The sequence below is a fragment of the Sarcophilus harrisii genome, chromosome 6 (assembly GCF_902635505.1).
Source record: "Sarcophilus harrisii chromosome 6, mSarHar1.11, whole genome shotgun sequence".
Lineage (NCBI taxonomy): Eukaryota > Metazoa > Chordata > Mammalia > Dasyuromorphia > Dasyuridae > Sarcophilus > Sarcophilus harrisii.
In genome coordinates, this window is record NC_045431.1 from 233,200,722 (window position 1) to 233,227,327 (window position 26,606).

At 55.2% G+C, this 26,606-nt stretch overlaps 4 protein-coding genes across 4 annotated transcripts; 2 read left to right on the top strand and 2 right to left on the bottom strand.

Annotated features, from left to right (window-relative positions):
- Positions 1 to 2: 2 nt before the first annotated feature.
- Positions 3 to 3,211, bottom strand: KBTBD4 (kelch repeat and BTB domain containing 4). Its single transcript, XM_023506386.2, has 3 exons — positions 2,531 to 3,211; positions 2,092 to 2,198; positions 3 to 1,585 (listed from the first exon to the last, which is right to left on the bottom strand). Exons 1-3 carry the CDS (start codon positions 3,108 to 3,110, stop codon positions 725 to 727), a joined length of 1,548 nt encoding a protein of 515 aa, XP_023362154.2. The 5' UTR covers positions 3,111 to 3,211; the 3' UTR covers positions 3 to 724.
- Positions 3,212 to 3,516: 305 nt separating this feature from the next.
- NDUFS3 (NADH:ubiquinone oxidoreductase core subunit S3) lies at positions 3,517 to 7,426 on the top strand. Its single transcript, XM_031944236.1, has 7 exons — positions 3,517 to 3,596; positions 3,692 to 3,784; positions 4,299 to 4,396; positions 4,539 to 4,688; positions 5,570 to 5,695; positions 5,788 to 5,907; positions 7,196 to 7,426. Exons 1-7 carry the CDS (start codon positions 3,533 to 3,535, stop codon positions 7,361 to 7,363), a joined length of 819 nt encoding a protein of 272 aa, XP_031800096.1. The 5' UTR covers positions 3,517 to 3,532; the 3' UTR covers positions 7,364 to 7,426.
- A 3,183-nt stretch (positions 7,427 to 10,609) lies between these two features.
- FAM180B (family with sequence similarity 180 member B) lies at positions 10,610 to 14,708 on the top strand. The gene is made up of 3 exons (XM_003773758.2): positions 10,610 to 11,058; positions 12,073 to 12,143; positions 12,594 to 14,708. The coding sequence occupies exons 1-3, from the start codon at positions 10,971 to 10,973 to the stop codon at positions 12,996 to 12,998; spliced, it is 564 nt and encodes a 187-aa protein (XP_003773806.1). The 5' UTR covers positions 10,610 to 10,970; the 3' UTR covers positions 12,999 to 14,708.
- A 41-nt stretch (positions 14,709 to 14,749) lies between these two features.
- On the bottom strand, positions 14,750 to 18,614 carry C1QTNF4 (C1q and TNF related 4). The gene is made up of 3 exons (XM_031944234.1): positions 18,461 to 18,614; positions 17,196 to 17,375; positions 14,750 to 15,958 (listed from the first exon to the last, which is right to left on the bottom strand). Exon 3 carries the CDS (start codon positions 15,951 to 15,953, stop codon positions 14,967 to 14,969), a length of 987 nt encoding a protein of 328 aa, XP_031800094.1. The 5' UTR covers positions 15,954 to 15,958; positions 17,196 to 17,375; positions 18,461 to 18,614; the 3' UTR covers positions 14,750 to 14,966.
- Between the last annotated feature and the right edge of the window lie 7,992 nt (positions 18,615 to 26,606).

The following is a 26,606-nucleotide window of genomic DNA, read 5'->3' on the forward strand; positions in this document are numbered from 1 at the left end:
TATATCCCACCAAAGACTTTTATTACAAGAACAGTCCTGGCATTTGCCTGGGTTCACAGCCTCTACAAGAAGAGGGCCTATTTCCACAATGCAAAAAGTTTCTGCTATGGATCAGAAATAAAATCTCGTGCCCCAAAGATAGCCACGGGGTAACCTAGAAATAAATGCCATTTACTTTGACCAATGCGAAGACATCAGAGAATTCCACTTCGTCATTGTAGTCCCTAAAGAGCAGCCAAGTAATAGCAAGGCCAAAACCATAGATCAGAGACCAAAGGAGAACTGCAAACTAACACTTTAGTTCACAAGGAAACAGCATCCCTTCTATTGCTTCTGTTCCCTGAAAAGAAAAGGCCCCTTTAGGCCCTCGCATTTAGCATCAGATAGAGGGAACGCTGTGCCCCAAAGATTTGAGAACGGCTCTGTTTAAACCAAGCAAAAAAGTGCCTGGGGATTGTGAACAACAGGCTAGCCTACTCTTAATTCCAGGTAAGGGTCCGAGATGCCTCCGAGTAAAAAGCCCCAAGAACTGTAGCCTATTCCAACTTGGAACCAGGCTGGACGAATTTGCCTAAGGGGAACAGCAGAAGGTAGCCTAGTATTCTTAGAGGCAGGATTCCTTGGAACGGTGGGTTAAGGAGGCCTTTTGGGCTAGGATGAAGAAGGGAAGGAAGCGTCCTGGGAAGAGGAAGGGCCAAGCTTTGCCTCCTCCTTGTCCAGGCCCTTAGGCCAACACAAATTGCAGGTTGGTGAGCAACACCTTGATACCACTGGTGACCGTTAGAGCTGAAGTGGCAGGGTCAAGCTTGTAGGTGCTGGCATCGCCCTTTTTGTAGTGGTCCCGGAATACATAAATGCTGCCGTTGCAGCTGGCAATCTTCCAGAGGGAGGGAGCCGAACTCCAGGCCTCAGGAAGGCAAAGCCGGGTGAAGCTATCCAGCAATGGGTTATAACACGCTAGGGAATCCCCCTCTGCTACGATGAAGACCAGATCCTTGTGGACAGCAGCATGCATGTGGCCCGCAAAAGGCAGCAGGTAGGGCTTCACGTGGCATTTCTCGGTCTCCGTGTCAAAGCACTGGATGAGCCGGGAAGGTTTGGTGAAGAAATCCAGGTCGTTCTCCTCACCCCCTAGCAGATAGATGATTCCATTAAGATTAGCCCCAGCAGCTCCTGATACTGCCACCTCCAGCTGGCTAGTCTCTGTCCAGACGTTATCTCCCACCCGATAGTAGATCACAGCGTTGGAAAGAGTATCTTGCAGGGTCTTGCCACCTAAAGAGTAGATGGCATCTTTTCCTGGCACAGAGACCAGGGTATGCTGAAGCCGGTCACGGGGCAAGGGAGCACACCACTCCCAGTCAACAGTTGCATTATTGCACTTCCACATCCGACGGGGAATCGACCCACCTACCACATATAGGTCACCACCATGCTTGCAGGCTGCTGTGATCTGGTGGCACAAACTGTTCTGGCCACTTACACTGATAGAGTCATCCCCCGCGCAGCGTAGGGAGACAGCCAAGGAATGGGTTCGAGATGATTCCTTCCCAATCAGGTAAATGTGGACATTCTCACCGATTTCCTGTTCATATAATTAAAACACAAATTGTGTCATTCTTGAGTTCCAGCTGACAAGGGCCTGATCCCTGTGAGCTCCCCTTCCCACTGCTGTCTCGCTCAAACTCACCCCAACCTGGTGACTATGGGAGCCCTCAACCTGGCTCTCTTATCACTGTCTTTCCAGGGCTTTTTATGCTAGAGGAAACGAGTTAATTGCACTCAGATCTCCAGCTGTAACTCTAAGTTAATTGTAGGGTCTGTACCTTATCAAAGGTTTCCTAAGTTTGCTAATGATCAAGCTGAAATGGAAAGACCACATTTAGAAAGTAGCTGCATTGACAAACAAGTACTAGCCTCCAAAAAGGAACTAGACCAGAGTTTCACCGGTTTTATCGGCCTGGGACAATAGCCATTCTCTTGGGTGATCCTTATTTACAGTCCCTCCAAGGCAGGCTTCCTTTGCCCTCTCTGCCTATACCGGGGAGGCAGGTGGGGAGTCGGATCACAGGACTCCTAAGAATTCCATACCTTTAAACTGGACTTGAGTGATTCTGAGAAACTCTCTCTCTCTTCTTTGTTAAAGTTGACCCAGGTTTCTATCGCCTCCGATGGGTTCTGGGAACGTGGGACACCATCTGGAATAGGGGGAGAGCAGAGGGAAAAGGCTGGCCCGGTCATCCAGAAGACTCGGGGACAAACACAACACTCATCTACCTTTCTCTTAGGAGAAAAATAACCAGGCTCAAATTAAGCTACCCAGAGTTGCTAAAGGGGGAGAGGGGAGGGTTCACGTCCTAAGGTTCCCGCTTCCCACCAAGGGTGTGCAGAGCAAGGTCGGCTTGATCGGCCCGAGCCCCGGGGATTCGCCCATGGGCGGCGACTCCTTAAATTTTTTCCCAGCTGTTAGAGAGATGGAACACCTGCTGGGCTCCCGGCCCGGGTGCCGCGAGCGCTCTCCCCGGCTTACCTTTGATGATGTCGGCGAGGAGGTGCTGGGGCAGGTGCAGGAACTCCTCCGTGTCCCGCAGCTGGGCCAGGTGCGTCTTGGCGCAGTGCTTGGCCGCCGCGTAGAGCTCGGGGTCGCTGTGCCTGTCGGCCAGCCACATCACCTGCAGGCAGTTGGCCACCTGCACGGTGCGGGCCAGGAAGCGCGAGCACTCCTCGAAGAGGGCGGTCAGCTGGTACATGTCGGACACCTCGTAGATGTCCTGCAGCTCCTCGGCGCGCAGCTTCACCGTGCCGTGGTAAATGTAGTCCACCAGCAGCTGGAACACGGACTCGCTGACGTCCTGCAGCACGATCACGCGGTTGTGCGCCTCCCGCAGCTTGGTCGTGAACATGGACCTGAAGAAGCAGCTCTGGGCCGACAGCACGAGCCGGTGCAGCTGGAACTCGCGGCCCTCCACCGAGATGGTCACGTCGGCGAAGAGCTCTTCCTCCAGGCACAGCTTCAGGATGCCCTGGGCCACGCGGCCCGAGTGGGACCGGTCCCGGAACGTGTAGTTCACGAAGTAGTTCTCCTCCGTCGAGTCCCCGGGCCACTCCATGGCGGCCGTCTGCAAGGCAAAGCTCCGTCAGGGCCCACCGGGACGCGTCGAGTTAAAGGGAGCGGGGCGGGGCCACGGGCGGGGGCGGGGCCGCCCAGGTGCGGCCTGGAAGCTCCTCGCGGCCCGCCCTCTCCTTCCCCGCATACGTCATCGCCACTTCCGCCGCGCACCGCGGCCCTCGCGGCCCGCTCTCCTCGTACTGCGCCGCCCGGCTCGCTCGCGCCTGTCTCGGTTCCCGGAGGTGGGGGGTGCCTCACCGGCGCTCCCTAGTTCCCTCGCTCGCTAGCCCACCCGCGCCCCCCGTTGTCATCTCATACGCCGGAACCTCTGGTTCGGAGCCCGCGTTTCCCCGGATCCGCCGCCCCTTTCCGCTTCCGGTCCGTGCCCTTGGCGCTCCGTCTCGGGCTCTGCGTCCTAGGGACATGATGGCGGCGGCCGGGGGCCTACTGCGGGCTCTCGTGGGGGCGGCCGGAGCGCGGGCGCGGGGTGAGCCGCGGGCAGGCCGGGGCTCGGGGTGAGCCGAGGGCGGGGGGCGCGGGGAATCCTCTCGGGCCTAGCTGAGGCCGCGTCTGTGCTTGCAGGGGCGGCGCGCGCTGGGGCCCTGCTGCCCGTGAGGAGGGAGAGCGGCCCGGGAGCTCGCGACCCGGCGGCGGCGGCGGCGGCGAGCCCGCACCGTGAGTGGTGCCCCGGGGGTGGGGGGAGGGAGGACCCGCTCGGGCCGGCCTGCGTGGGCGCGGCGGCGGAAGCGCCGGGGATGGAGTGGAAGCCGTGTCCGGCCGCGGGGGCTCCTGGGGGGCGCCAGGTTGTCACCCACCAGCCCGGGCTTCTCCCACGGCGCCCGGCGGCCTCCCTCTGTTCTCTCCGGCCCCGCGTCCCGTCTCACCCACGAGCCCACTCCCGGGCAGGCTGGCCGCCCGGCCGGCCGTCTCGCCTTAGGCGGCGGGAGCCGCTGCGGGGGCTCCGCGGTCCAAACGTTCGCTCCGAAAATGGGGATTAAGCGAGTGGTCCCGGGCCTCCCTCGGGCTTCTTTCGGTCCCTGCTCCCTGTCCTGTGCCCCGAGTGTCCCCAGGCCCCGCCAGGGGAAACCGCCCGCCGGGACCAGCGAGTCTACCGCTCGGCCCTGACTGGGAGGCTCCCCAGGGCCTCGGCCCTCAGAAAGCGCCGTTTCTTTTTCGCGCTCCTTTTCAGCCACAGTTAAGCACTGGGACGAGGTGACCCACAAGCAGCTCTCTGCCTTTGGGGAATATGTGGCCGAGATCCTGCCCAAATACGTGCAGCAGGTTCAGGTGGGTGATTCTCATCTGTGGTGCCGGGGGTGTGGCTGGGGGGGGGGGGGCGGTCATCTCCAGCCCGGCCAGACTTCCACCCGGTCTTCTGCCCCAGCTGAAAAGCCTTAAGCCCGATGGCTCCCCTCTCCCTGCTTCCTAGGTGTCCTGCTTCAACGAACTGGAGATCTGCATCCACCCCGACGGAATCATCCCCGTGCTGACCTTCCTCAAAGACCATACCAATGCCCAGTTCAAGTCCCTGGCTGACTTGGGAGCGGTTGACGTCCCGACCCGGCAGAACCGTTTTGAGGTAGATGGGGAGGATGGGGAAGTCAGGTGCCCTGGGGTGTTTGTAGAAGCTTTCGTTGTGGCATCACATATTCTTTCACTCGGACTTGCGGTGGTTTCTGGTTGTACCCGTTCTCCATCGGGGACCGCAGCCCCTCCCTACCTGAGGAAACAGTGTCCTGAGCCGTGGCCACTTCAGAGTTAGCCCATCAGTCTGTGGGTGACGGGCAGTCCCTTCTCAGACTGTTTAAACCTTCCAGAGCTGGTGCTTTCAGACGGAGGCATCAGAATGGGACTTGACTAGGGGGGTGTTAGCACTTACGTTGAGCCCAGACATGCCCGTTCTAGTGCATGTGTGAGGAAATGCCACCAGCCAGGTGCTTCTGTTCTTTCCCCCACAAGATTAGCAAGTTTGGAACTTTGTAAAATAGTGGCAAACTAGACCCCTATCATGTTTTTGTGGATTTAGTTATCCTAGGAGCTTTACAATGGACCCTGTCCCCAGAGATTTAGCCCCACTCTACATAGTACCATCTAGGGTTTGGGAATCCATAAGAGAAGGGCCTCATAGGAACCACCAGCAGGTGGCTTGTAGCACCACCTACTGATTGGGATTCTAGAATTGCTAAGAGCGCTCAAGAGCTAATGGGGGAGGGGAGGAGCTTCGGGATGTCACAGCCGCTCGGGAGTGTAGGCAGGTAAGGTAGGCCGAGCCACAGGTACACTTGGGAGTTCAGGGGCAGCTGAGTGTCTGAAGGGGAGGGAGGGCACAGCAACTCTTGAAAATGAGAGGATTCTACTCATTATTTCACACACTTGTCTATTTTTAGTTCAGGCTTACATCAGCCCCACTGCTCTCCCTGGAGCCCAAAGGAGAACCCGGTTCCCATTTTCCTTTTTCAGCTTGTTTATAATCTGCTTTCTCTGCGCTTCAATACTCGGATCCGAGTGAAGACATATGCAGATGAGTTGACACCTGTGGAATCTGCGGTCTCAGTGCACAAAGCTGCCAACTGGTATGAAAGGGAGGTGAGTGCCTGCAGTTTGAAAATGGAATGGTGTAGTTAGAAGGGCCAGATATGACTCCTGTGAGCCTGGCATTTGGATTCCCTTTCTTCTAGATCTGGGACATGTTTGGAGTCTTCTTTGCCAATCACCCCGATCTCAGAAGGATCCTGACTGACTACGGGTTTGAGGGCCATCCTTTCCGGAAGGACTTCCCCCTCTCTGGCTACATAGAGGTACGGGAGTTTGTGATTCTGTGATCTGTCATGTCCCTACCCCCACTCCCTCTTTCAGATCAGAACCTTCAGGATGTTTCCAGAAGGTGGTCTTCCATGTTCCACTCCCCAGTCTCTCCCTCGCCTCCAGCTCACCCTCACAGACTGGTTGAATGCCTTTGTTTCCCAGAAGAAGAAATGGAGGCCCAGGGAAGTGACCTGACTGACCCTTAGGTCAGGCACAGCTGCTAGGCTTTCTCTGGCCCCTGCATTCTGTGGTCAGACTGACATCAGTCCGCTGCCCGGGGGTAGTATGGACTTGCCTGTAGGATGTTTCCAGTTGTGTGGGTGGGCACCCTTCGGGAGGGGCTGGGGACCTTCCGTGTACTTGACCCCACCCCATCCCCGAGCCTCCCAATGGGATGTGTGGGTGTGGGGATGTGGCTCTCACACAGTCACATCAGTGTGACTGATACTTGTTAAACGCCTGCCAAGGGCACATGGGTGCCAAGACAAAAAGACGAACTGGCCCCTTGAGCTTACTTTCTACCACTTGGACCCAACCAGTTCCTCAGCAAGCACCTTGCCTATGATGTGCCAGATGTTGCTAGGCCTTGGGGGTGCTCACACAAAGAAGTCTCTTCTCAAGGAGTTTTAACTTTTATTGAAGAGACATCTGTATGTAAATAGAAACTGAGTCAGTTCAAAGCGTGTAACTACATTTGATTTTGAGGGGAAAGGCAAGGTCAGGAAGGGCTTTCACGTGGAAGCGTTCCAAGCAGCTTGAGCGAGGAGGGCGACCAGTGGATGGACATGGGACAGAGAGCACTTTATGGGTGGAGAGGAGGCTGTTTGGCTGGATCTTGGGGTGTGGTGTGGAGGTATAGAGAAGGTAGAAAGTCTTAAGAGTTTCCAAATATAGTCATTGGGAGGATTCAGTTACAAAGGGGGAGCATACACAGCAGAATGTAGGAGGGGCAACCCTATTCCTCCGGTACAGCTAAAGAAATCAAAGCATCTCCGCTGTGGGGAGTAGTCAGGAGCATCTTCTGCCCATTGGGCTAAAGACCCGCATTCACATTTGTTCTTTAATTATCTGGCTCTGGGACCCCCCATGACTCCATCAGCCCCTCTATTACTTCTCTAAGGCCCACAGAGTCATGGATTTTGCGTGGTGGCACTATGCCAGCACAGGTGGTGATCTGGGCACAGCTGGCATAGGAGCAGAAAGGCCGGGGCAGCCACTCAAGGGTGCTCTGTGCTCCCCTGAGCCTGCCCCGGCGTCAGCAGTAGCCCTTCCCTTTTGCAGGTCCGCTACGACGATGAGGTGAAGCGGGTGGTGGCAGAGCCGGTGGAGCTGGCCCAGGAGTTCCGGAAGTTTGATCTGAACAGCCCCTGGGAGGCTTTCCCTGCCTTTCGCCAGCCTCCAGAGAGCCCCAAACTTGAGGCTGGAGACAAGAAACCCGAAGCAAAATAGCTTCTCACAAGAGCAGAGCCTGCCTTGTCACTGAACATTTCTGTAAATAAAATCATACCTGTACCTGCAGCTTCCTCTTTATTAGTCCCCATGAAAACCCGGGGAGCTTTGGGGGTCCTTTGTTCATTCTCTATGTCTGTGAGACATGGAGATTAATGGCAGCAGCTTGAAGCGAGCCAGCCGCGCACCCGGCGTCCAACAAGATCCAGTCTTGGGGCAGGCAGCCACGGGTCCAGACAAGATCTGGTTTGTTCTGGAGATGAGCCAGGTAGGGTACCGGCCCTGGCTAGTCAATTGGATCCTAGAACCCACCCTGGTCCAGGGCTTTGTCTAAGAGGACGGAGTAGTCCCGAGTTAGTAGTTTGGGCTGGTAAACTGCCTTGTTGAAGACCAAGGAGAAACATCCTGTCCCCCCCAATCCTTTCATTCTCCACAATGTGACAGGAGCCGTTGGCCTCACTTTAGGGAACTGAGCCCTCCCCTGGTCATGGGGCTTGCCATACCTCCAGGATGGCACTTTTGAGAGGCTGGGGAGGCCTGCCAGGCTTGAGGGGGGTGAGGAATCAAGTGTGGAGAGGCTATGGAAAGGGACTGGCTGGCCTAGGGGCACTCTAAAGGGACCGGCCACCTTAGGGGCACTCTAAAGGGACTGGCCACCTCAGGGGCACTCTGAAGGGACCGGCTGGCCCAGAGGCACTCTTGGAAGGGACCTGCTGGCCCAGGGGCACTCTGCAAAGGGACTGGCCAGCCCAGGGGTACTCTACAAAGGGACTGGCTGGCCCAGAGGCACTCTGTGAAGGGACCAGCTGGCCCAGGGGCACTCTACAAAGGGACTGGCCGGCCCAGAGGCACTCTGTGAAGGGACCGGCTGGCCCAGGGCCATTCTGTGAAGAGACCAGCCGGCTCAGGGGCACTCTGTGAAGGGACCAGCTGGCCCAGAGGCACTCTTGGAAGAGACCGGCTGGCCCAGGGGTACTCTAAAGGGACTGGCCGGCCCAGGGCCATTCTGTGAGGGGACCGGCTGGCCCAGAGGCACTCTTGGAAGGGACCTGCTGGCCTAGGGGCACTCTGTGAAGAGACCAGCAGGCCCAGAGGCACTCTAAAGCGACCAGCCAGCCCAGGGGCACTCTGTGAAGGGACCGGCTGGCCCAGGGGCACTCTGCAAAGGGACCGGCCGGCCCAGGGCCATTCTGTGAGGGGACCGGCCGGCCCAGGGGCACTCTTGGAAGGGACCGGCCGGCCCAGGGGCACTCTTGGAAGGGACCGGCCGGCCCAGGGGCACTCTTGGAAGGGACCGGCCGGCCCAGGGGCACTCTTGGAAGGGACCGGCCGGCCCAGGGGCACTCTTGGAAGGGACCGGCCGGCCCAGGGGCACTCTTGGAAGGGACCGGCCGGCCCAGGGGCACTCTTGGAAGGGACCGGCCGGCCCAGGGGCACTCTTGGAAGGGACCGGCCGGCCCAGGGGCACTCTTGGAAGGGACCGGCCGGCCCAGGGGCACTCTTGGAAGGGACCGGCCGGCCCAGGGGCACTCTTGGAAGGGACCGGCCGGCCCAGGGGCACTCTTGGAAGGGACCGGCCGGCCCAGGGGCACTCTTGGAAGGGACCGGCCGGCCCAGGGGCACTCTTGGAAGGGACCGGCCGGCCCAGGGGCACTCTTGGAAGGGACCGGCCGGCCCAGGGGCACTCTTGGAAGGGACCGGCCGGCCCAGGGGCACTCTTGGAAGGGACCGGCCGGCCCAGGGGCACTCTTGGAAGGGACCGGCCGGCCCAGGGGCACTCTTGGAAGGGACCGGCCGGCCCAGGGGCACTCTTGGAAGGGACCGGCCGGCCCAGGGGCACTCTTGGAAGGGACCGGCCGGCCCAGGGGCACTCTTGGAAGGGACCGGCCGGCCCAGGGGCACTCTTGGAAGGGACCGGCCGGCCCAGGGGCACTCTTGGAAGGGACCGGCCGGCCCAGGGGCACTCTTGGAAGGGACCGGCCGGCCCAGGGGCACTCTTGGAAGGGACCGGCCGGCCCAGGGGCACTCTTGGAAGGGACCGGCCGGCCCAGGGGCACTCTTGGAAGGGACCGGCCGGCCCAGGGGCACTCTTGGAAGGGACCGGCCGGCCCAGGGGCACTCTTGGAAGGGACCGGCCGGCCCAGGGGCACTCTTGGAAGAGACCGGCTGGCCCAGGGGTACTCTAAAGGGACCGGCTGGCCCAGGGCCATTCTGTGAAGAGACCGGCCGGCTCAGGGGCACTCTTGGAAGGGACCGGCTGGCCCAGGGGCATTCTGCGAACGGACCGGCTGGCCTAGAGGCACTCTGTGAAGGGACCGGCTGGCCCAGGGCCATTCTGTGAAGAGACCAGCCGGCTCAGGGGCACTCTGTGAAGGGACCAGCTGACCCAGAGGCACTCTTGGAAGAGACCGGCTGGCCCAGGGGCACTCTTGGAAGGGACCGGCCGGCCCAGGGGCACTCTTGGAAGGGACCGGCCGGCCCAGGGGCACTCTGTGAAGGGACCGGCTGGCCCAGGGCCATTCTGTGAAGAGACCGGCCGGCTCAGGGGCACTCTTGGAAGGGACCGGCCGGCCCAGGGGCATTCTGTGAAGGGACCGGCTGGCCCAGAGGCACTCTTGGAAGGGACTGGCTGGCCCAGGGGTACTCTACAAAGGGACTGGCTGGCCCAGGGCCATTCTGTGAAAAGACCGGCTGGCCCAGGGGCACTCTAAAGGGACCTGCCGGCCCAGGGGCACTCTACAAAGGGACTGGCCGGCCCAGAGGCACTCTGTGAAGGGACCGGCTGGCCCAGGGCCATTCTGTGAAGAGACCGGCCGGCCCAGGGGCACTCTTGGAAGGGACCGGCCGGCCCAGGGGCATTCTGTGAAGGGACCGGCTGGCCCAGAGGCACTCTTGGAAGGGACTGGCTGGCCCAGGGGTACTCTACAAAGGGACTGGCTGGCCCAGGGCCATTCTGTGAAAAGACCGGCTGGCCCAGGGGCACTCTAAAGGGACCTGCCGGCCCAGGGGCACTCTACAAAGGGACTGGCTGGCCCAGAGGCACTCTGTGAAGGGACCGGCTGGCCCAGGGCCATTCTGTGAAGAGACCGGCCGGCTCAGGGGCACTCTGTGAAGGGACCTGCCGGCCCAGGGGCACTCTTGGAAGAGACCGGCTGGCCCAGGGGCACTCTGAACTCTGAGCAGCCGAACTGGCCCCTCCGGGGACAGGCGATCTCGCTTGCTGAGGAAGTCCAGAGCGCTGGCTGTGACGCATAGAGCGAATACAAGAAGTGTGACGGGGTCACTGGAGCCAGCCACCAACATCGTAAGGGGGAAGAGTCGTGTTGCAACTATTTGCTACCAAACACCCTGTTTGTATTAGTGGGACACCCCAGCCAACTGGGCATAAGCCGAGGGAATTGGCCCCGGACGGGAGGGAAACAGCCCCGACTGCCAGAAAAGCTAATTCCTCCAGTTCGAGGATGTGAAGTGCCCCAGAGAGCCAGGGAGCCTCCAGCCAGCCCCACCCTGCTCTCCATTGGAGACAGATGGAGCGTGAGGAAGAGCTGGTTCCAGCGGAAAGTTGGAGCTGCGGCAGACGGGGGAGCCGGACAGCATCCTACGTGGCATGGCCCTGGATCTGCAGCTCCGCAGCTGGCTCTGGGCAGTCCTGTGCCTCCAGCTCCCTGTGGGGGCTGCATCCCGATGGCACCCAGGTTAGACCAAGGGACGGGCAGCAGGATGGCAGGGCCATCCCAGGGGGCAGGGGCCGGGGGCGGGGAGCAGGGTGCGGCTGGATGGGTGTGGGAAGTTGCTCACTCTTCCCTCCTCACTGCCCCTGTCCCAGACTCCAGACAATCCTGGACTACAAAGGGAGAACCCTGCAAGTCTCTGGCTCCGGCCCGGAGAGGTCTCCCTCAGCCTCAGAGGCCGGAAGGCCTCTGCTGAGCCGGACAGTTTTCCCTCTGAGGGCTGAGCCAGGAAGTAATGACCCAAAGGACTGCCCGTTGCCTTTGCCTGGAGCCAGAGTTTTCAGGCCCTCCTGCCAGTAGGGTACCAAGGGAGTCTGGGGCAATGGCCTCCCCTGTCAGGGGTATGAGATGGCTCTCTTCCCTGTCCTGGGCCTGGCCCCGTCCTCCCCACCCAGAAAGGATCCTCTGCCCCAACAAAGCCTGGAAAACGGATTCTTCAGTGGAAAAAGGCCCTGCGGGTGCCCAACAAGCTCCAGGCTGGGTGGATTGTGGGCTAGGATGGGACAGCCCTCCCAGAGGCAAGCCCAGGACTGGGCATGTTATGGGACTGGGCTAGGACTGAGCTGCCAGAAACAGGAGCTTGGAGGGGGGGCCCAGGAGGCAGCCAATGCAGACGCTCCATGTGTGTATCGGGCTCTTTCCCATGAGCAAGGGTGGAACCGTGGATTTATTTGGAGGCCAAAGACCGGGTTCGGAATTCCAATTCTGCCACTTATTATCCGAGGGACCCCGGCAAGTCACCTGCCCTCTGCTTCTCAGTTTTCTCACCTGTAACAAGAGGGGATCGGACTCCACAATCTCAGCTCCCTTCCTGGTCCAGACTCCCGATCCTGGGGTCTTTCAGGGCCCTGAAGCAGGGCAGCTAGTAGGCCAGGATGTTGGGGAGATGCCCAGCTTGTTCTATAGACAGGTGCTTAGAGCGAGGGCCGCGGCTAGGGAAGGGCCAGGAGGCCCTGAAACCTGTGTCTGGTTCCTCAGGAGGGCCTATGGACAGTGCTGGTGTGGGCCGTGTTCCCCTGGAGCCCGAGCCGCCGGACCTGATGTTTGAGGTCGCTGACCAAGGCCAGGACTTGCTGCCTGGGGATGGCGTGGGTGGAGGAAGGAGCTTAATTAAGGCCCGACATGGATGGGGAGGAATTCAGGGGGTCCCTGAGCCATGGGAGGCCCTAAGTCCTGGGAGACGTCACCTGCCCTAGGGGTCCCTGAGCCCTGGGAGATCTCACCCTGCCCCAGGGATCTCTAAACCCTGGAAGACCTCATGTGCCCAGGGGTTCTTGAGCCTTGCTCTGCCCAGGGCCCTAGCATAATTCAACCTTCTGTCCCGAGGTCCCCTCCCAGCTAAGCTGTAACTCCTCCTTGTCAAAGCCCTGCCTGCCCTGTTTCCCAAGACCCGCTCGGACCCTGTTTCATTCCTGGCACTAAGGCCCCGTTTGCCCCTGACTAGTCCGTCTTGTTGACTTCTCCCACTGTCCTCCCCTGAAATCCCACTTTCTCTTTAGTTCCTGTGGTCAGGGCTGGAGCTGGATGCTCTGGGACAGTTCCACCTCCAGGACGAGGAGCTGGCATCGACGCGCCCCGGCCGCCGGCTCGGCTTTTCCCTCCGGCATTGGGTCCCCGGCACCTTGGCGGGCACCGAGCAGCGGCTGGGGTACTGGCACCAGGCCGCCCCTCTGAGCCCCGCAGACTTCCAAGGGCTGCTGCTCACCGGCGTGTCCTGTGTCTATCGCCTCCACGCCGCCGGCGAGGGCGAAGAGAGGGCTCGTTGGGCCCAGCTCTTCTCTCGTGTGGCCCAGGAAGTGCTCCAGGACCTGTGCAAGGACCACTGCCCCCGGGGCCAGATCCCCTTGCTGAGTCCTTGGGCCTTCCCCGGTGACCCGGGACCCCAACAACGCTCCAGCCCCTGAGCCCTGGCACTGGGCAGTGGGCATCCCCTGCTTTCTGCCGGCTCACTCCCCTAGCTCACCCTCGGGGGCTCAGCTTCTCTCTCCGCTCTTGCCCCTTTCTCAGACCTGTAGTCCCGGGAAGCCCAGGGGGAATCACTGGGCCACTCGGGGCCTCAGCCTCCTCACCTGTAAAGTGAGAATTCTAATGTGCCTGTCAGCTCTAAATCCTGGTGTGTGTAAATATGGATACCTAGACATATACGTGTGTGTGTATATATAAAATCACTTACATAAACATGTCCATATCATATGCATGTATAGGTACATGTGCCCATGTAGACACACACACACACATTATTTCTATGGATGGAGGGGTCACAGAAATGAAAGGAGCAGCCCTTCCCAAGAGCCGTTACAGAGAGATCAGGAAACATGGTGAACCCACCTTGAGGGGGACATTAGGAGGGACCCGGCCTACTGGCAGAGCTAGGGATAGAAAAAGAAAACTTTTCCCGCCCCTCAACTTGACCTTGACTTTCAGTTCTACAGGTTGGCCATAAGCCCAACTCCCAATCCCGTAACTTACTGAAAAAAATGTTCAGCAATAAAATGAAGTGAAGAAGGTTTGGAGGAAGGAGCCAGGAAGCTGCTGCCTGTGCCTAAGAGCTACCCGGGAACAATGAGGGGGGACAGTGCTCTGGCTATCCCCGCCATCTTAACCAGAGACCAGCCCGCCCTCATGGGAGAGCCAAGTGCCAGTCAAGGCAATCTCTTCTTGTGGCTCAACTGGTTATTGCAAAGTCCTGGGTTAATTCACAGAGGTTGGACCCCCTAAGGAGGCAGGAACTGAGCTGTAATGGCGGTGGGGGAGGAAGGGGCTGGACTGATGTTCCTTTCAAGAATCTCAGATGGGATTCAAGCATTGGGAGGAGCGGAAAATGGACCACTGGGCTCTCCCAGCCTGCCCCCTCCTTCCTGCCCCCCAGACTCCCCACGACCTAGGCTCCAGAGCAACCCTGACTGTCTGGGCCAATCTTGCCTTAAAACACGGCCCATCTGCTCCCTGGTGATGGTCTGCCGGGGCCAGGGGTCATGTCAGTTCCTCCCGGTGCAGGTTCATCCATGTGGGAACAAGGCAGACATGGGGAAGCTCACCTCCTCCCTGGCCCTGACAAGGAATTAGGGTGGGCCCGGGGTTGGACGGTGGGTTCCTGAGGGGCCCTAACAACCCGGAAGGAGGGCGGGGACGGGGCCCACCCTCCCATGAGGATAGCTAAGGAGATTCACCAAGGAGAGTCCATGAGCAGCAAGGGGTGGGGAGAGAAGGTCTGGAGGGGAGTCGGGTGACAAGAGCCTCCCTCTGGGGAGAGGGCATGATTTCCCCCCAGGGAATCATGGGGAAGTCGAGGCAGACGGGAAGGGAAGGTGGGCACGGGGGCGGAGAAGGCCCCACCAGCATCTTTACTCCCTTTTCTTCCGTCAGGGACTGCCCACTCCAGCCCTCCGGCCTCCAGAACCAGCGTTCTCTCCTCCTTAGTCCCACTCCCTCCCCCGAAGAACCCCTCTTTCCCTCTCCGAGGCCCCGTCTGTAGATACCAGAGCAGAGTCTGGTTTTTTTCATGCTTGTCTAGCACCGTTCCCGGTGCTTAATAAATGCTTATTGGCGAAGTGATTTTCCCGGATTTCACGGTGTTGCCTTCTTCCCCTCTTCCTCCCCTCCCCTCTTCCTCCCCTCCTCCCCACCTAGGGGTGGAACCCGAGAGAGTTCTGGCTCGGCTCTTGGACTCCTCGGAGCCCCGCTTTATTGGCCCAGACCCGTCCAGTCGGTTCCTGCAGCACCTGCGGCCTTCCCGCTCGCCCCGAAGGCGGACGGAGCAGTTGGGCCCCTCCCCCACCCCGACCCTAAAGCCAGACCCGGCCGTCCGCGGCATGCACCCCTCCCCCTCCCGTCCCCCGGCTGCGTCCGCCGTGGCCCCCTGGGAGGCCGGCTCAGGGGCCGGCCGCGCCGTCGGGGTAGACCAGGAAGCCGGTGAAGGTGATGTACTTGCCGTGGTTGCTGTAGGCCCCGTAGCCCTCGTGCTGGTGGCTCTGGAGCCAGACCGTGTCCCCCGGCTTCAGGGCCAGCATCACGCTCTGGCTCTGCATCTCGCGCCTCCGCGAGGGGCTGTCGTCGTAAATCATGGCCTGGACCTCGTCGCGGTTCTTCATCAGCTTCACCGACAGCATCTTATGGGGCATCTTGCCGATGGTGAAGGAGAAGTAGTAGGCCCCGGGCAGGCGGCAGCGGAAGAGCCCGGCCGCCGCGTCGAAGTCCCCTCCGATGTTGACGAACTCCGTGTCGAAGGTGAGCGGCCGGTGGCGGGCGGCCGGGGCTTCGTCGATGCCCACCAGGCTCTCGGAGCGCGCGGCCGAGAAGGCGGAGCGGGGGTCGGGCTCGGCGGCCCCGGGGAGCTGGCCCGCCGGGCCCTGCCGGCTGTGGAAGTAGGAGGAGGTGTCCGGGTAGATGAGGTAGCCGCTGAAGGTGGTGCAGGGCCCCGCCGCCGAGCCGTACAGGGCGTACTGGGGGTCCCCGTGGAGCCGCAGCCAGACCGTGTCCCCGTAGTCCAGCTGCAGCATGGCGCTCTGGCTGGCCGCCTTGCGCTCGGGCCGCTGCTGCTCGTCGAAGGCCAGGGCTTGCACCTCGTTCCTGTTCCTCACCAGCATCACCGAGAGGCTCTTCTGGGGGTACTTGCCCACGGTGAAGGAGAAGTAGTAGGCCCCCGGAACTCGGCAGCGGAACGTGCCCGTGGCCGGGTCGAAGTCGCCTCCGATGTTAACGTAGACCTTGTCGAAGGTCACCGCCATCTCCGTGGTGCCCTCCAGACTGCTGGTCCGGGCCACGGAGAAGGCCGATCGCAGCTCGGAACCCGAACCCAGTGCCCAGCAGGCCACAGGGCCAAGCAGGCTCAGCAGAAACCCAGTGGGCAGCAGCGCCATGGCCCCTGCAAGGGAAGCGGAGGGAGGGGGCCCAATGAAGGCAAGCCCAGTTCCCCACACAGATCCTTCAGGATGGTCTGGCCAGCCTGGCTTCCAGGGAAAGGCAGAATGGCCCTCCATTCTGGGCCAGCCTTGGGGCTGGTGACTGGGGGAAGGAGTGCTAGGAGGGGCTGCAGAGAGGGGGAAAAAACTAGACTTGTAATAGGTGGGAGGAGATCTAGAAGCAATCCTTCCCTGGGCTGGGGAACTCATCTGTAAAATGAGCGCTTTCCACTAGATTACTTCTCGAGTCCCTTCCCACTCAGAGTCGGTGATGTCATCCCCTGTGAACAGGACTGGTGGGTAATAAGACTATTCAGCCCACCTACACCCCAATCCTGGCTCACATGTATTTGGTGCCTTATTGGCAGCCCAGGACCCACTTCTCAATTTAAAAACCATCATCCACTCTGAAGTCTGAACTTGCTGAGACCCTGAGATACAAAGGCCGGAGAAGCCGCTGATCGGCCAAAAGGAGCGATTTCTAGAATTTTTTCAACGGAGGAGCCCCTCAGATGGGACCACTTCGATTCGCCTACTTCTAAATCAGCCCTGACCACAGACAGAAAATCCAAGAGGATCCCAGGGAGCAGATATAATATAGCCACCCGAGATCCTTCTTGTCCTATATACACTGTATATACATATCTGTATACAGAGCAAGACATTCTGGGTAATGGATGGACCATGGAACCTGGGAGGAAGGCTGGTGAGAACTACAAAAATCACGCTTTGGGGGTGAAAGGAGACAGTGTCTTTAGTCACACTGGGCAGGAAGTCACTGTGTAGAGGGGGCTCTAGGCTTTATTCTGGAACCCAGGCTAGGGGCTGGCTCCGTGCTTGCTTGCCTGAAATCAGGCCCTTCCCTCTGGCTCCTAAGAAAGTTCAAAGGCCCAACAGGAGTTGAGTGGGACCTGGGAATAGGCTACAAGTGAGAACCTATCAGGAGCCCATCAGGAAAGAGAGCCCCAAACCCAGAGCAGATGGCAGTTGGTCCCCAGCTCTTACCTGTCCCCCCTAATCTCTGCTACTCTGATACTTGACTCTGCCCCCAAGGAGCCTCAATAGCTCTCCTCCCATCGCTCCTATCCTTCAGCCTCCATCACTTGCACAAGCTGCTCATTCCTCCCCTCCCACAGCCCCCCCAGCTCCCTTCTTGGTTCACCCCAGGCCCTTCCTCCCCCTCCCTCCCCCACTGCTTACTCTGCTTCTGTCCAGTCCAGCCCCAGATGAAGAGAAATGTTCACGTAGAAATTCCAGGAAGGATGGAGCTGGAGCAAATCCCAGAAGCTGCCGATTCAGACTCAGTTTCTCCTTTTGCACACTGGAGGGAAGACGGGTGGATCCGAGCGTCCGATGGGAAGCGGCCAGAGTGGTGGGACCCTTTGTGGAAATAGAGAAACGGACAAAAATCTCCCAAACTCAACAGTTTCACCCAAAGGAACAGGGAAACGGCTCAGCTCTGCCCAGCCCCTCCCCGTTCTATTTTTAGAGGATTCTGAGTGGGTAGAACCTTACAGATCAGACAGTCCAGCTCTTCATTTTATAAATGTGGAAGTGGGAAGGAAGGGAAATGACCTGTCCAAGGTAACTCGACTGGCTAGTGACAAAGCCAGGCCTAGAATAAGCAGGATCCCCCAAGATCCATTTCATTCCCTTCTGTGTCTTAGCTTCTTCCTGATCTCTCTTTTCACCTCCCCCACGTCCCAGCCTCCCGGCACCCTCTTCCCTTGTCCATGGTGCAGCTGGCTGGAGACCCTCCTCCATCCTCCATGCTATGTAGCAGCTTCTGGAGGAGCGGATGGGAGGGGGTGTGTGGAGGGGGGCGATGTGGAGGGGGTGTCATCACTCTCCCGCCTGCCCTTGGCCCCTCCATCCGCCAGCATTTCCACTCCCAAATTCGGAGCCCAGCCCCTCCCCCCGGGCTCAATGGGTGCTCCCCCCTCCTCCCTCCCCCCCCCCCCCGTCCCCCGCAGATGGGAGGCAGCTCTGGCCAGGGACTTAAAGGCTGTTCCCCTCCCTCCCCAGGTGGGGCCTGAAATCATAAAGGAGAGAAAACTGGGACAGGGACAGAGAGCAGCTCGCAGAGGTAACGGCGAGAAGCGGCAAATGCAGCGAGCTCCGGCCGGGGGAGAAAGCCCCCGCCCCCTCCAAGTGTGGCCCCGGGCCCCGCTCGGACCCCAGCCCCACCCCTCCTGCAGGGGTGCCCCCGCGGTCCCCCCCCCCCGCGGGACCCGCCGCCTCCCGCTACCTGTGTGTGCACCGTGGAGCCGAGCCCCCCCTAAATGCGCCCCCCCGGGAACAGCCCCCTCCAGGGCGGAGCCCCCCCCCCCGGGGAGAGGACCTCGGGGGCCCTGCCCTCCCCTCCCGCCCCGCCCCTTTCCACCCGCCAACAAGCCCTCGGTCCCCTCCGCGGTCCCGGAAAGGGCTCCTAAGGAGGAAGCCCCCCGGGCTCCGGCCGCGCTCACCTGGCCGTGCCCCGGCGCTCCCGCGATCCCCCGAGCGGAGCCGGCTCCGGGCTGCGCACTGCCAGCCGGGACAGCACCGAGGACAGCGAGCGGCGGAGCGCTGCGGTGGCTGGCGACTGCGGGCGGGCCGGCGGGGAGCCGGAGGGGCGGGGGCCGGAGGACACGCGGGGAGGGGGAGCGCGGGGGGCGCTCGGGGCTGGGGGGGCCGGGGACAGATGGAGGGAGGGAGGGAGGGAGGAGCGGGAGAGGAGGCGCAACTGCAGGTGGGCGAGGAAGGGAAATGAAGGAGAGGGAAATGAAAGGAAGAGGGAAAGGGGTTGTGGAGTGTGTGTGTGTGTGTGTATCTGTCTCTGTGTGTCTCTGTATGTGTGTGTGTGTGTCCTGTGTCTGTGTCAGTGTGTGTATGTGTCTCTGTGTGTGGCTGTGTGTGTCTGTGTGTGTATCTCTGTATGTGTATGTGTGTCTGTGTCTGTGTTTGGGCACACAGCCACACAGCGGCTGTGTTCACTGTCGAATGAATAAAGCACCCCCTGCATCCTTGACACAGCTTCATGGGGACCTCTCTGGGCCTATCTGGGGGGACGCAGGACCCCTGCAGGGCTGCCACTGGCCGCTGTAGAAATGTCACTGTGTCAGTTGTCAGCAAAAAGGAGGGTGGGAGTCATTGTCCTTAGGCATGCCCAAGGGGAGGGGAGGCAGGCTGGCCCTTTGGTGAGAGCGAGGGTGACAGATACCCGCTGAGCTACTCAGGGGCCCAGTGGTACCAGGAAGGAACTCCAGAGTCCCTGGGGTCTTCCATTCTTCTCAAAGGCATCAGGCGTGTGTGGGGACAAACTCCAAGAACCATAGAGGGGCTGGGATCTGTGACAGGCAGAAGAGGCTTCTGGCCTTCAGGGGAACTTTTAAGTCTCCAAGGATCAACGTGTAGACATGAGCAAAAGAAAGGGAGGACACCAGAGGGAAAGCGGCTGGGGAGTCAGCTGGGAGGGTCCTGGGGGCTTCAGGAGACAAGGATTACGGGGGACACTTTGGGTCATGCTTCCTTGAACTTGCGGGATCATCACAACCTCCCTCCAAAGAGCGATTTCCCATCCTACACCACCCCAGAAACTTTCACTGACATTACCGCAAGGAACACTGGGTTCTCTGAGGGAAGCCTGGGCCACTGGGACGTGAGCCCTCAGGCCGAAAAGGCTTCGGGTAGAGCGCCTGGGTGCCCTGAGGACCATTCTGCTTCAGGTCAGAACCTTCCTACCTGGATGAGCACAGGGCAGGCTATGGATTTTTCAGCCACCTCAGCTTTCTGCTAAATCACAAAAGGGTTGCAATCTGCATTGGTGGATAGCATGCCCATACGGACCAGACTCAGATTGGAAGTACCGAAATCATAAGGAAATTGAAGGTGGAGGCGTGGAGTACCTTGCCAAAGGTCAAAGGGAGGTAAGGGGCTAAGCTAAAACTCGGTTCTCCTGGATGACGGTGAGATCCATTGAAGGCTCAAGATGGGGGCAAAGAAGCTCTTCGGTGGAGAGGGGACAAGAAGGAGGGCAGCAGATCTGAGGGAATGGGAAAAGAAAGGTTGCCATGGTTTAATCCCCATAGCATCACCGGTGTCCCTCACCAGCTCCTAACCTTGGTATCATCCTCAACCCCTGACTTGTCCTCAGGCCACGGATCCAACAGCATCTTTCCTCTCCATCCCCTTTTCTGGTGCAGACCCTCATCCCCTCACCTCCCAATTTTTTTTGCTCTCTGCCTCGAGTCTCTCCCCCTCCGATCCACCTTCCGCATGGCCAATAGGTCTGATCATGTCACATCCCACCACCAGCATCCCTGCTCCTTCATTCAAAAAGCTGCACTAGGTCCTTATTACCTCCTGGCTCAAATAGCAAATGTTTGGCCCTTCACAATCTGATCCCTTCCTCTCTTTCTCCTCCCTCCTCTAATCTAACTATAATGTTCCTTGAATATAACATTTCATCTCCCTCCTGACTGTTCACTACCTGTCTCACTGGAACTCTTCCTTCCTTGCCTCCACCTCCAGCTTCACTGGCTCCAATCTCACTTTCTACAGTCTCCTCTCTAACCCCACAATGCCTTGCCTCTGACATGCTCTCTCACTGGTGTAACATAGATCCTGAATGTCCATTTTTTGCACGTTGTCTCCCCGAATTAGATGGGAGCTTCTTGAGGGCAGAGGGTGTATTTTCTTTCTAGCTTTTCTTTGTAGCCCCAGGGATTAGAACAGTGTCTGGCTACATAGTTAAATGCTCATTTAATGTTTCTTCCTCACAAATCTGAAGAGGCACAGACAGATTAAGATGGGGCAAAAGAGAAACTTCTTGGCCACATGAAGGGATCATCCTGGATTTCTCTGTAGGAGAGAGAGAGACAGAGACAGACAGACAGAGAAACAGATGGAGACACACACACACACACACACACATACACACACATACACACACACAGAGAAAACGAGAGAGAGAACGAGAATGAGAGAAAGTGAGAGAACGAGAGAGAACAAAAGAAAAAAGAGAGAAAGAGAGAATGAGAGAGAGAAAACAAGAAAGAAAATGAGAGAATAAAAGAGAGAGGGAGAGGGAGAGAAGTCAGATCCATCAGGAGCAGGATTCAAAGCAAGACAGAATTAAGTAATAATATATTTACAAATATAAACAAGAAGAATTTTAGGGGGAGAGGTAAGTAGAAAAAAAGAGAGACAGACCCAGCTATAGACAGTTGCCCTAAAGAAGCTGGAGGTTCTATGAGTTAAGTAAGAAACAAATGACAAAAAGTTACACTTAGATAATCTCTGTTGGAAAGGATCTTAGAAATAATTGATTCCAACCTCTCATGGGCTCCCTGTAGGAATTCTCTCTATGGGATCTCTGAAAGGAGGGGGCGGTTTGGTTACTTAGGCTCTGCCCAAATAGCTTTTTTTGATGGAAGCTGGAGGAGATGGATGGTGGAGACAAGGTAGGGAGGGTCAGTGCTCAGTGGAAAGGCTGGAGTCCCTCCAAACAGTATAATTAAATCCCAGCAGGATCCTGCCTTGGGGTTCTGAGCCATGTGGTCCTTTTTCTTCTCTGTAACAATGAGTTTCTCCAGGGAAAGGAAATCAGGACAGAAGGGAATGGGTCAAGGGTGAGAGGATTTCCAGTTATGGAATATATTGAGACCTTCTGGAGGGTCAAAGTGCCAGGCCAGGGGAGGGCAATTAAAACCCAAGGGAAGAGTCCTTTTTTTAAGGGAGTGGAGTGTCAAAGTCAGAAGTTATAGTGAAGTAGTTTCTAGGAAGGATGAGACACTTATCAGACTTGTCAAAATCTACCCTGTCTTAAAAAGATGGAGCCTAATATAAGACCAATATAATACTGACCCGGCTGACTATGGGTCAGGATCTAGACGAAGATCCCTTGTCAAGCACCGAAAAAGAATCAAGAATGATTCGAATCTAATTCCTTATACCTTCTCACAGAAGACAATTGTGACTTCGTAATTTTTCTCTTGGTTATTTTGAAATCAAGTAGGTATTATGGTAGAGAGGTAGGGTTTACCATGAGAAAGATCTGGGTTCAAGTGCCATCTCTGTTGCTTATATTGTCTGTATAATTCTGAGCAAATCACTTAACCTCTCAATGTTCCACACAACTAAGATTGTAAATTACAGGGGAGTTATGTTCTGTACAGGCTACGTCTATAACCTCAACTAGACCCTCCCTGCCGCAAGGCAATGCTACTATATTTCCTTTATCAAGTCATTCTCCCACTCTCTTCCAAACCTTCTCATCCTTCCCCAAATCTCTCCCTACCCTCTTAGCAGAGAACCTCTCCTGATATTTTACAGAAAAAAAAATGGAGGCCATTTACTCTCCTCTCTTTTTCATTTCTCTTCCTTCTCTCCCCTTTCACATGAAGCAGCCTTACTCCTTACCAAGATTAACCCCTTTATCTGTTCAAGGGATCCCATTCCATCCTATCTCTTGCAACAGATTGTTCCCTCTGTCATTGCCATTCTCACTTCTCTTTAATGTCTGTCTATGAACGTGCTCATGTGACCTCTCTTCCTCAAAAAACAAAACAAAACAAACAAACAAACAAACAAAAAAAAAAACCTTACCGGATTCTTCCCTGCTAACTATCGTCCTAGATCTGTTCTGCTCTTTGTGGCTGAACTCCTTAAAAAAAACCTGTCTACACTTGTGATGGAGAGAGCCATCTACATGCAGAAAAAGGTCTGTGGCACTGAATGTGGGTCACAACATAGTATTTACATCTTTTTGTTGTCGATTGCTTGCTCCCCCCCCTTTTCATTTTTTCCCTTTTTGATCTTTTTTTTTTTTTTTCCTTGTGTAGCATGATAACTGTGGGAATATGTCTATAGAAGAATTGCACATGTTTAACCTATATTGGATCACTTGCTATCTAGGGGAGGGGATTGGAGGAAGGGAAAGAGAACAATTTGCAACATGAGGCTTTGCAAGGGTGAATGTTGAGAATTATCTTTGAATGTATTTTGAAAATTAAAAGCTATCATTTAAAAAAAAGAAACAAAAAGAAGAAACCGTCCACAGTGAGTGGTTCCAATTATTTCCTCTCCCCTCCTTTTAACTCCTTTAATCCAGCTTCTGGCCTTATCATTCCACCAGATCTGCTCTCTCCCAAGTTATCAACAATCGCTTAGCTGATACATCCAATGGTTTTTTCCTCAGTCTTCATTCTCCTTCAGTCTCCTGACACTATTGATCCCTCTTTACTCCTTGATATTCTCTCCCTTCCAGGTTTTCTGGACATTTTCCTTGTTCTCCTATCTCTCTGTTGCCAGAGTCTCTCTTCAATCATTCCCTCTAATCAGAGGTGATCCACAGAGTTCTGTCCTGGGCCTTTTTTTCTTCTCCCTTTATATAACTTCACATGATCTCATCAGCTCCCATTTATTTAATTACCATCTCTATGCTGATGTTTCTCAAACCCAACTTTCCTGCCCCAAAACATTTCTGCCGATTTCCAGCCTTGCATCTCCAATAACTTTTCATATATCTCCACTGGACATCCAGTGGACATCTTAAACTCAAACACATACAAAACTTAACTCCTTACTTTTCTCTCTAAACTTCTCATTCATTGTACACAGCAACAGGAGGATTGTGCAAGGATCAGCTATGATAGACTTGACTCTTTTCATCAGTTCAGCGATCCAAGGCAATTTCAATAAACTTTGGATGGAAAACACCATCCACATCCAGAGAGAGAACTATGGAGACTCATGCAGATCAAAGTATAACATTTTCACCTTTTTTCTTCTTGGTTTTTTTTCCCCCATGGTCTTTCTCCTTTCTGATTTTTCTCTCTTGACATGACACATGGGGAAATATGTTAAAACAAAAAAAGAGAATGTATATGTATAACCTAAAAAAAAAAAAAACTAAGAAAACCTTTTAAAAATGAAAAAATTATTAACTACTTCCTGACCTCTCCTATTACTATAGAAAGCAACACACTCCTTCTAGTCCCAGGCTCAAAAACTAGGAATCATCCTGGACTCCTCACCCTCTCTTATTACCACCCCCATATTCAAGTTAGTGCCCAAGTCTATTGATTTTACCTCTGCAACATCTCCCAAAATATGCTCCCTTCTCCTCTGATCTTGCCCTCACTAGTGTAGACCCTCATCCTCCTGGACTGTTGCAATAGCTACTGGTGGGTCTGCCTGCCTCAAGTCCCTCCCCACTCCAATTCATTCTCCATTCCACCACTAAAGTGATTTTCCTAAAATTTAGGTCCGATTGTCACCTTTCTTCTCTCCCATAAACTTTAGTGGGTCCCTATCACCTCCAGGGTTAAGCACAATATACATCATCACAGCCCTCTCCTCCGTTTCCAGATTTTTATACCTTACTCCCCAAAGACCTGGCCTCCTGGCTTTTCAAGGAACAAGACATTGCATCTCTTAGCTCTGGCTCTTCCCCACACTTGGAACGATCTCTATTCCTTTCGATCCAGTGGCTCCCCAGCTTCCTTGAAGTCTCAACTAAGATTCCATCTCTCACATGAAGCCTGTTCCAACCCCTCTTATTGCTAAGACCTTCTCTCTCTGAATTATACATTTATTCTGTACTCTATGTTGGCTTGTTCTCTCTCCTATTGAAGTCCTCAAAGGGACTGTTGACTCTTATCTCCAGCCTGTAACACAGTACACACTAAGCACTTAATTTAATAAATATATGTATTAATATATTAATGTTATATTAATATTATACAATATATAACAGAATGTGTAATAATATTAATATGTATTTAATATGTAATAGGTTTATCGACTAACTAGTAAAATCACAGACACACACAGAAGGCATGTCTTGTATTGCTGAAAAGTAAGAATTCTTAAAAACTTAAGGGATTTAATTAAGTGTCCTGGATCTTAAAAGGCAGTTCTAAGGAAGAATGGTAGGAGTTAGAAGCCAGTAGGAGGAGCCAATGAGTCAACAGCAGAATGGTGAAGAGGTGGAATCTTGGGGTCACTAGCCATTCCCTTCCAGAAAACCCTTTTTTTACCCCATCTGTTAGAGAGTAGCTTTCTTGTACCTCAGGGGGCTTTATGGGTAATAGGAAACATATTGGTCTTAGAATAAGGTGAGACCTGGGTGGAATACTAGGTCCACAACTCTCTTTGATTGTCTCCCCATCGGTAAAATGGGCTACTAACTATCATAGCCTTTTGTAGTGAGGCTCAAATGAAATAAAGTATATAGTGTGTTCCAAAAAAATTGTAGCTTAAACTTTTAAACATAAAATCATTTTGAAGTCAATGTGCTAAGATTTTTAGAATACATTGTATAAAATTTTTTTGTAAATGTGAATGTGTTATTAAGTGTTTGGGGTCTCTGTAGAGAACACAGTATCCTTAAGGAGGGTTGAGGAAGAGGTTACTATTTATGATAGGGATTTTCTCTCTCTCTCTCTCTCTCTTTTAATATCATGAACTTGAAAGTCTATAGACAACTCGGGAGTCCTATTCAAAATAATATTTTTAAATGCACAAAATCAAATACATAGGATTGCAAAGGAAACTAATTATATTGAAACAATAATGAAAAGATTATTTTTTTAAGTCTCAAAATAATGAAAACTAAGGTACTTGATTTCCCAGACTCATAAGTATCTAAGGTCACAATTGAGCTCATCTGAGTCTAAGCCCAGAGCACTGTCTGCTGCCTCTGAAGTTAGGTTCTGAAATGTGTCCCTAAGTTCTCCAACCTCTGATCTTTAGTGTCTGCTCTAGGATTTATCTTTTTTGCCCTTCTCCCTTCCTTCAGTCAGTGTTATAATGAGCACATGTGATGAGGTCGTCCCTAGAAACGTGGCATAGCCCGAAAACATTCCATTCCTTTGGCTGCCTTCTCCTGGCTGGAGTCGATTCCAGTGAAGGATTCTCTCCCATCTACCATGTTTCTGATTCCCACTGACTTTTTAGACCCAAGAGTGGGAAAACCAAAAGGTGAATGTGATGGTGGGGTTCATAGTTGTCTTCAGATCCTTGTGGATCCTTCCAGGAAATGTTTCCCCCTCCCCTGCCTCCCTTCCTCTAGATCCCAGTTAAAACAGCCAAACCTTCCCTCGCTCTCGTTCCTGGAATGTTGGCCACGCATCTCCCTGTTCCTGCCTCTCTGGGATGCCTTCAGGATCTTTGATCTTTAATTTCCCAATCTGGCACTATTAACAAGCATTCCTCTTAAGGGTTGCAGTTGATTCCAGGACAGTTGCAATTTAACACAAATTTTAAGAAATGTTTATCAGTCCCAGACCTAGAGTCAGAATGCCTGGGAATTGAAATGGACTTTTACTCAAGGCAAAGTGGGTCCTTGTTGCCATTATCACCACAGGATCCTGATCGATATAGGGACAGTGTTCCATTTGGGGAATACCTAAACCCCAACTGGAAGCCCTTCCTCAGTCATTTAGTATGTACGTCAGTAGTATTTTTGTCCAGTTTTCACTCTTATCACTTTCTATTCTTGCCTAGAGACATGCTGGTTATTTTTGCCTCAGGGCTATGTAATCTTTTTTAAAAAATTATATTTTTTAGGCTATATAGTCAAGGTTACTGGTCTATATTTCTTACAGCAGAGATTTTAAAATTATTTTT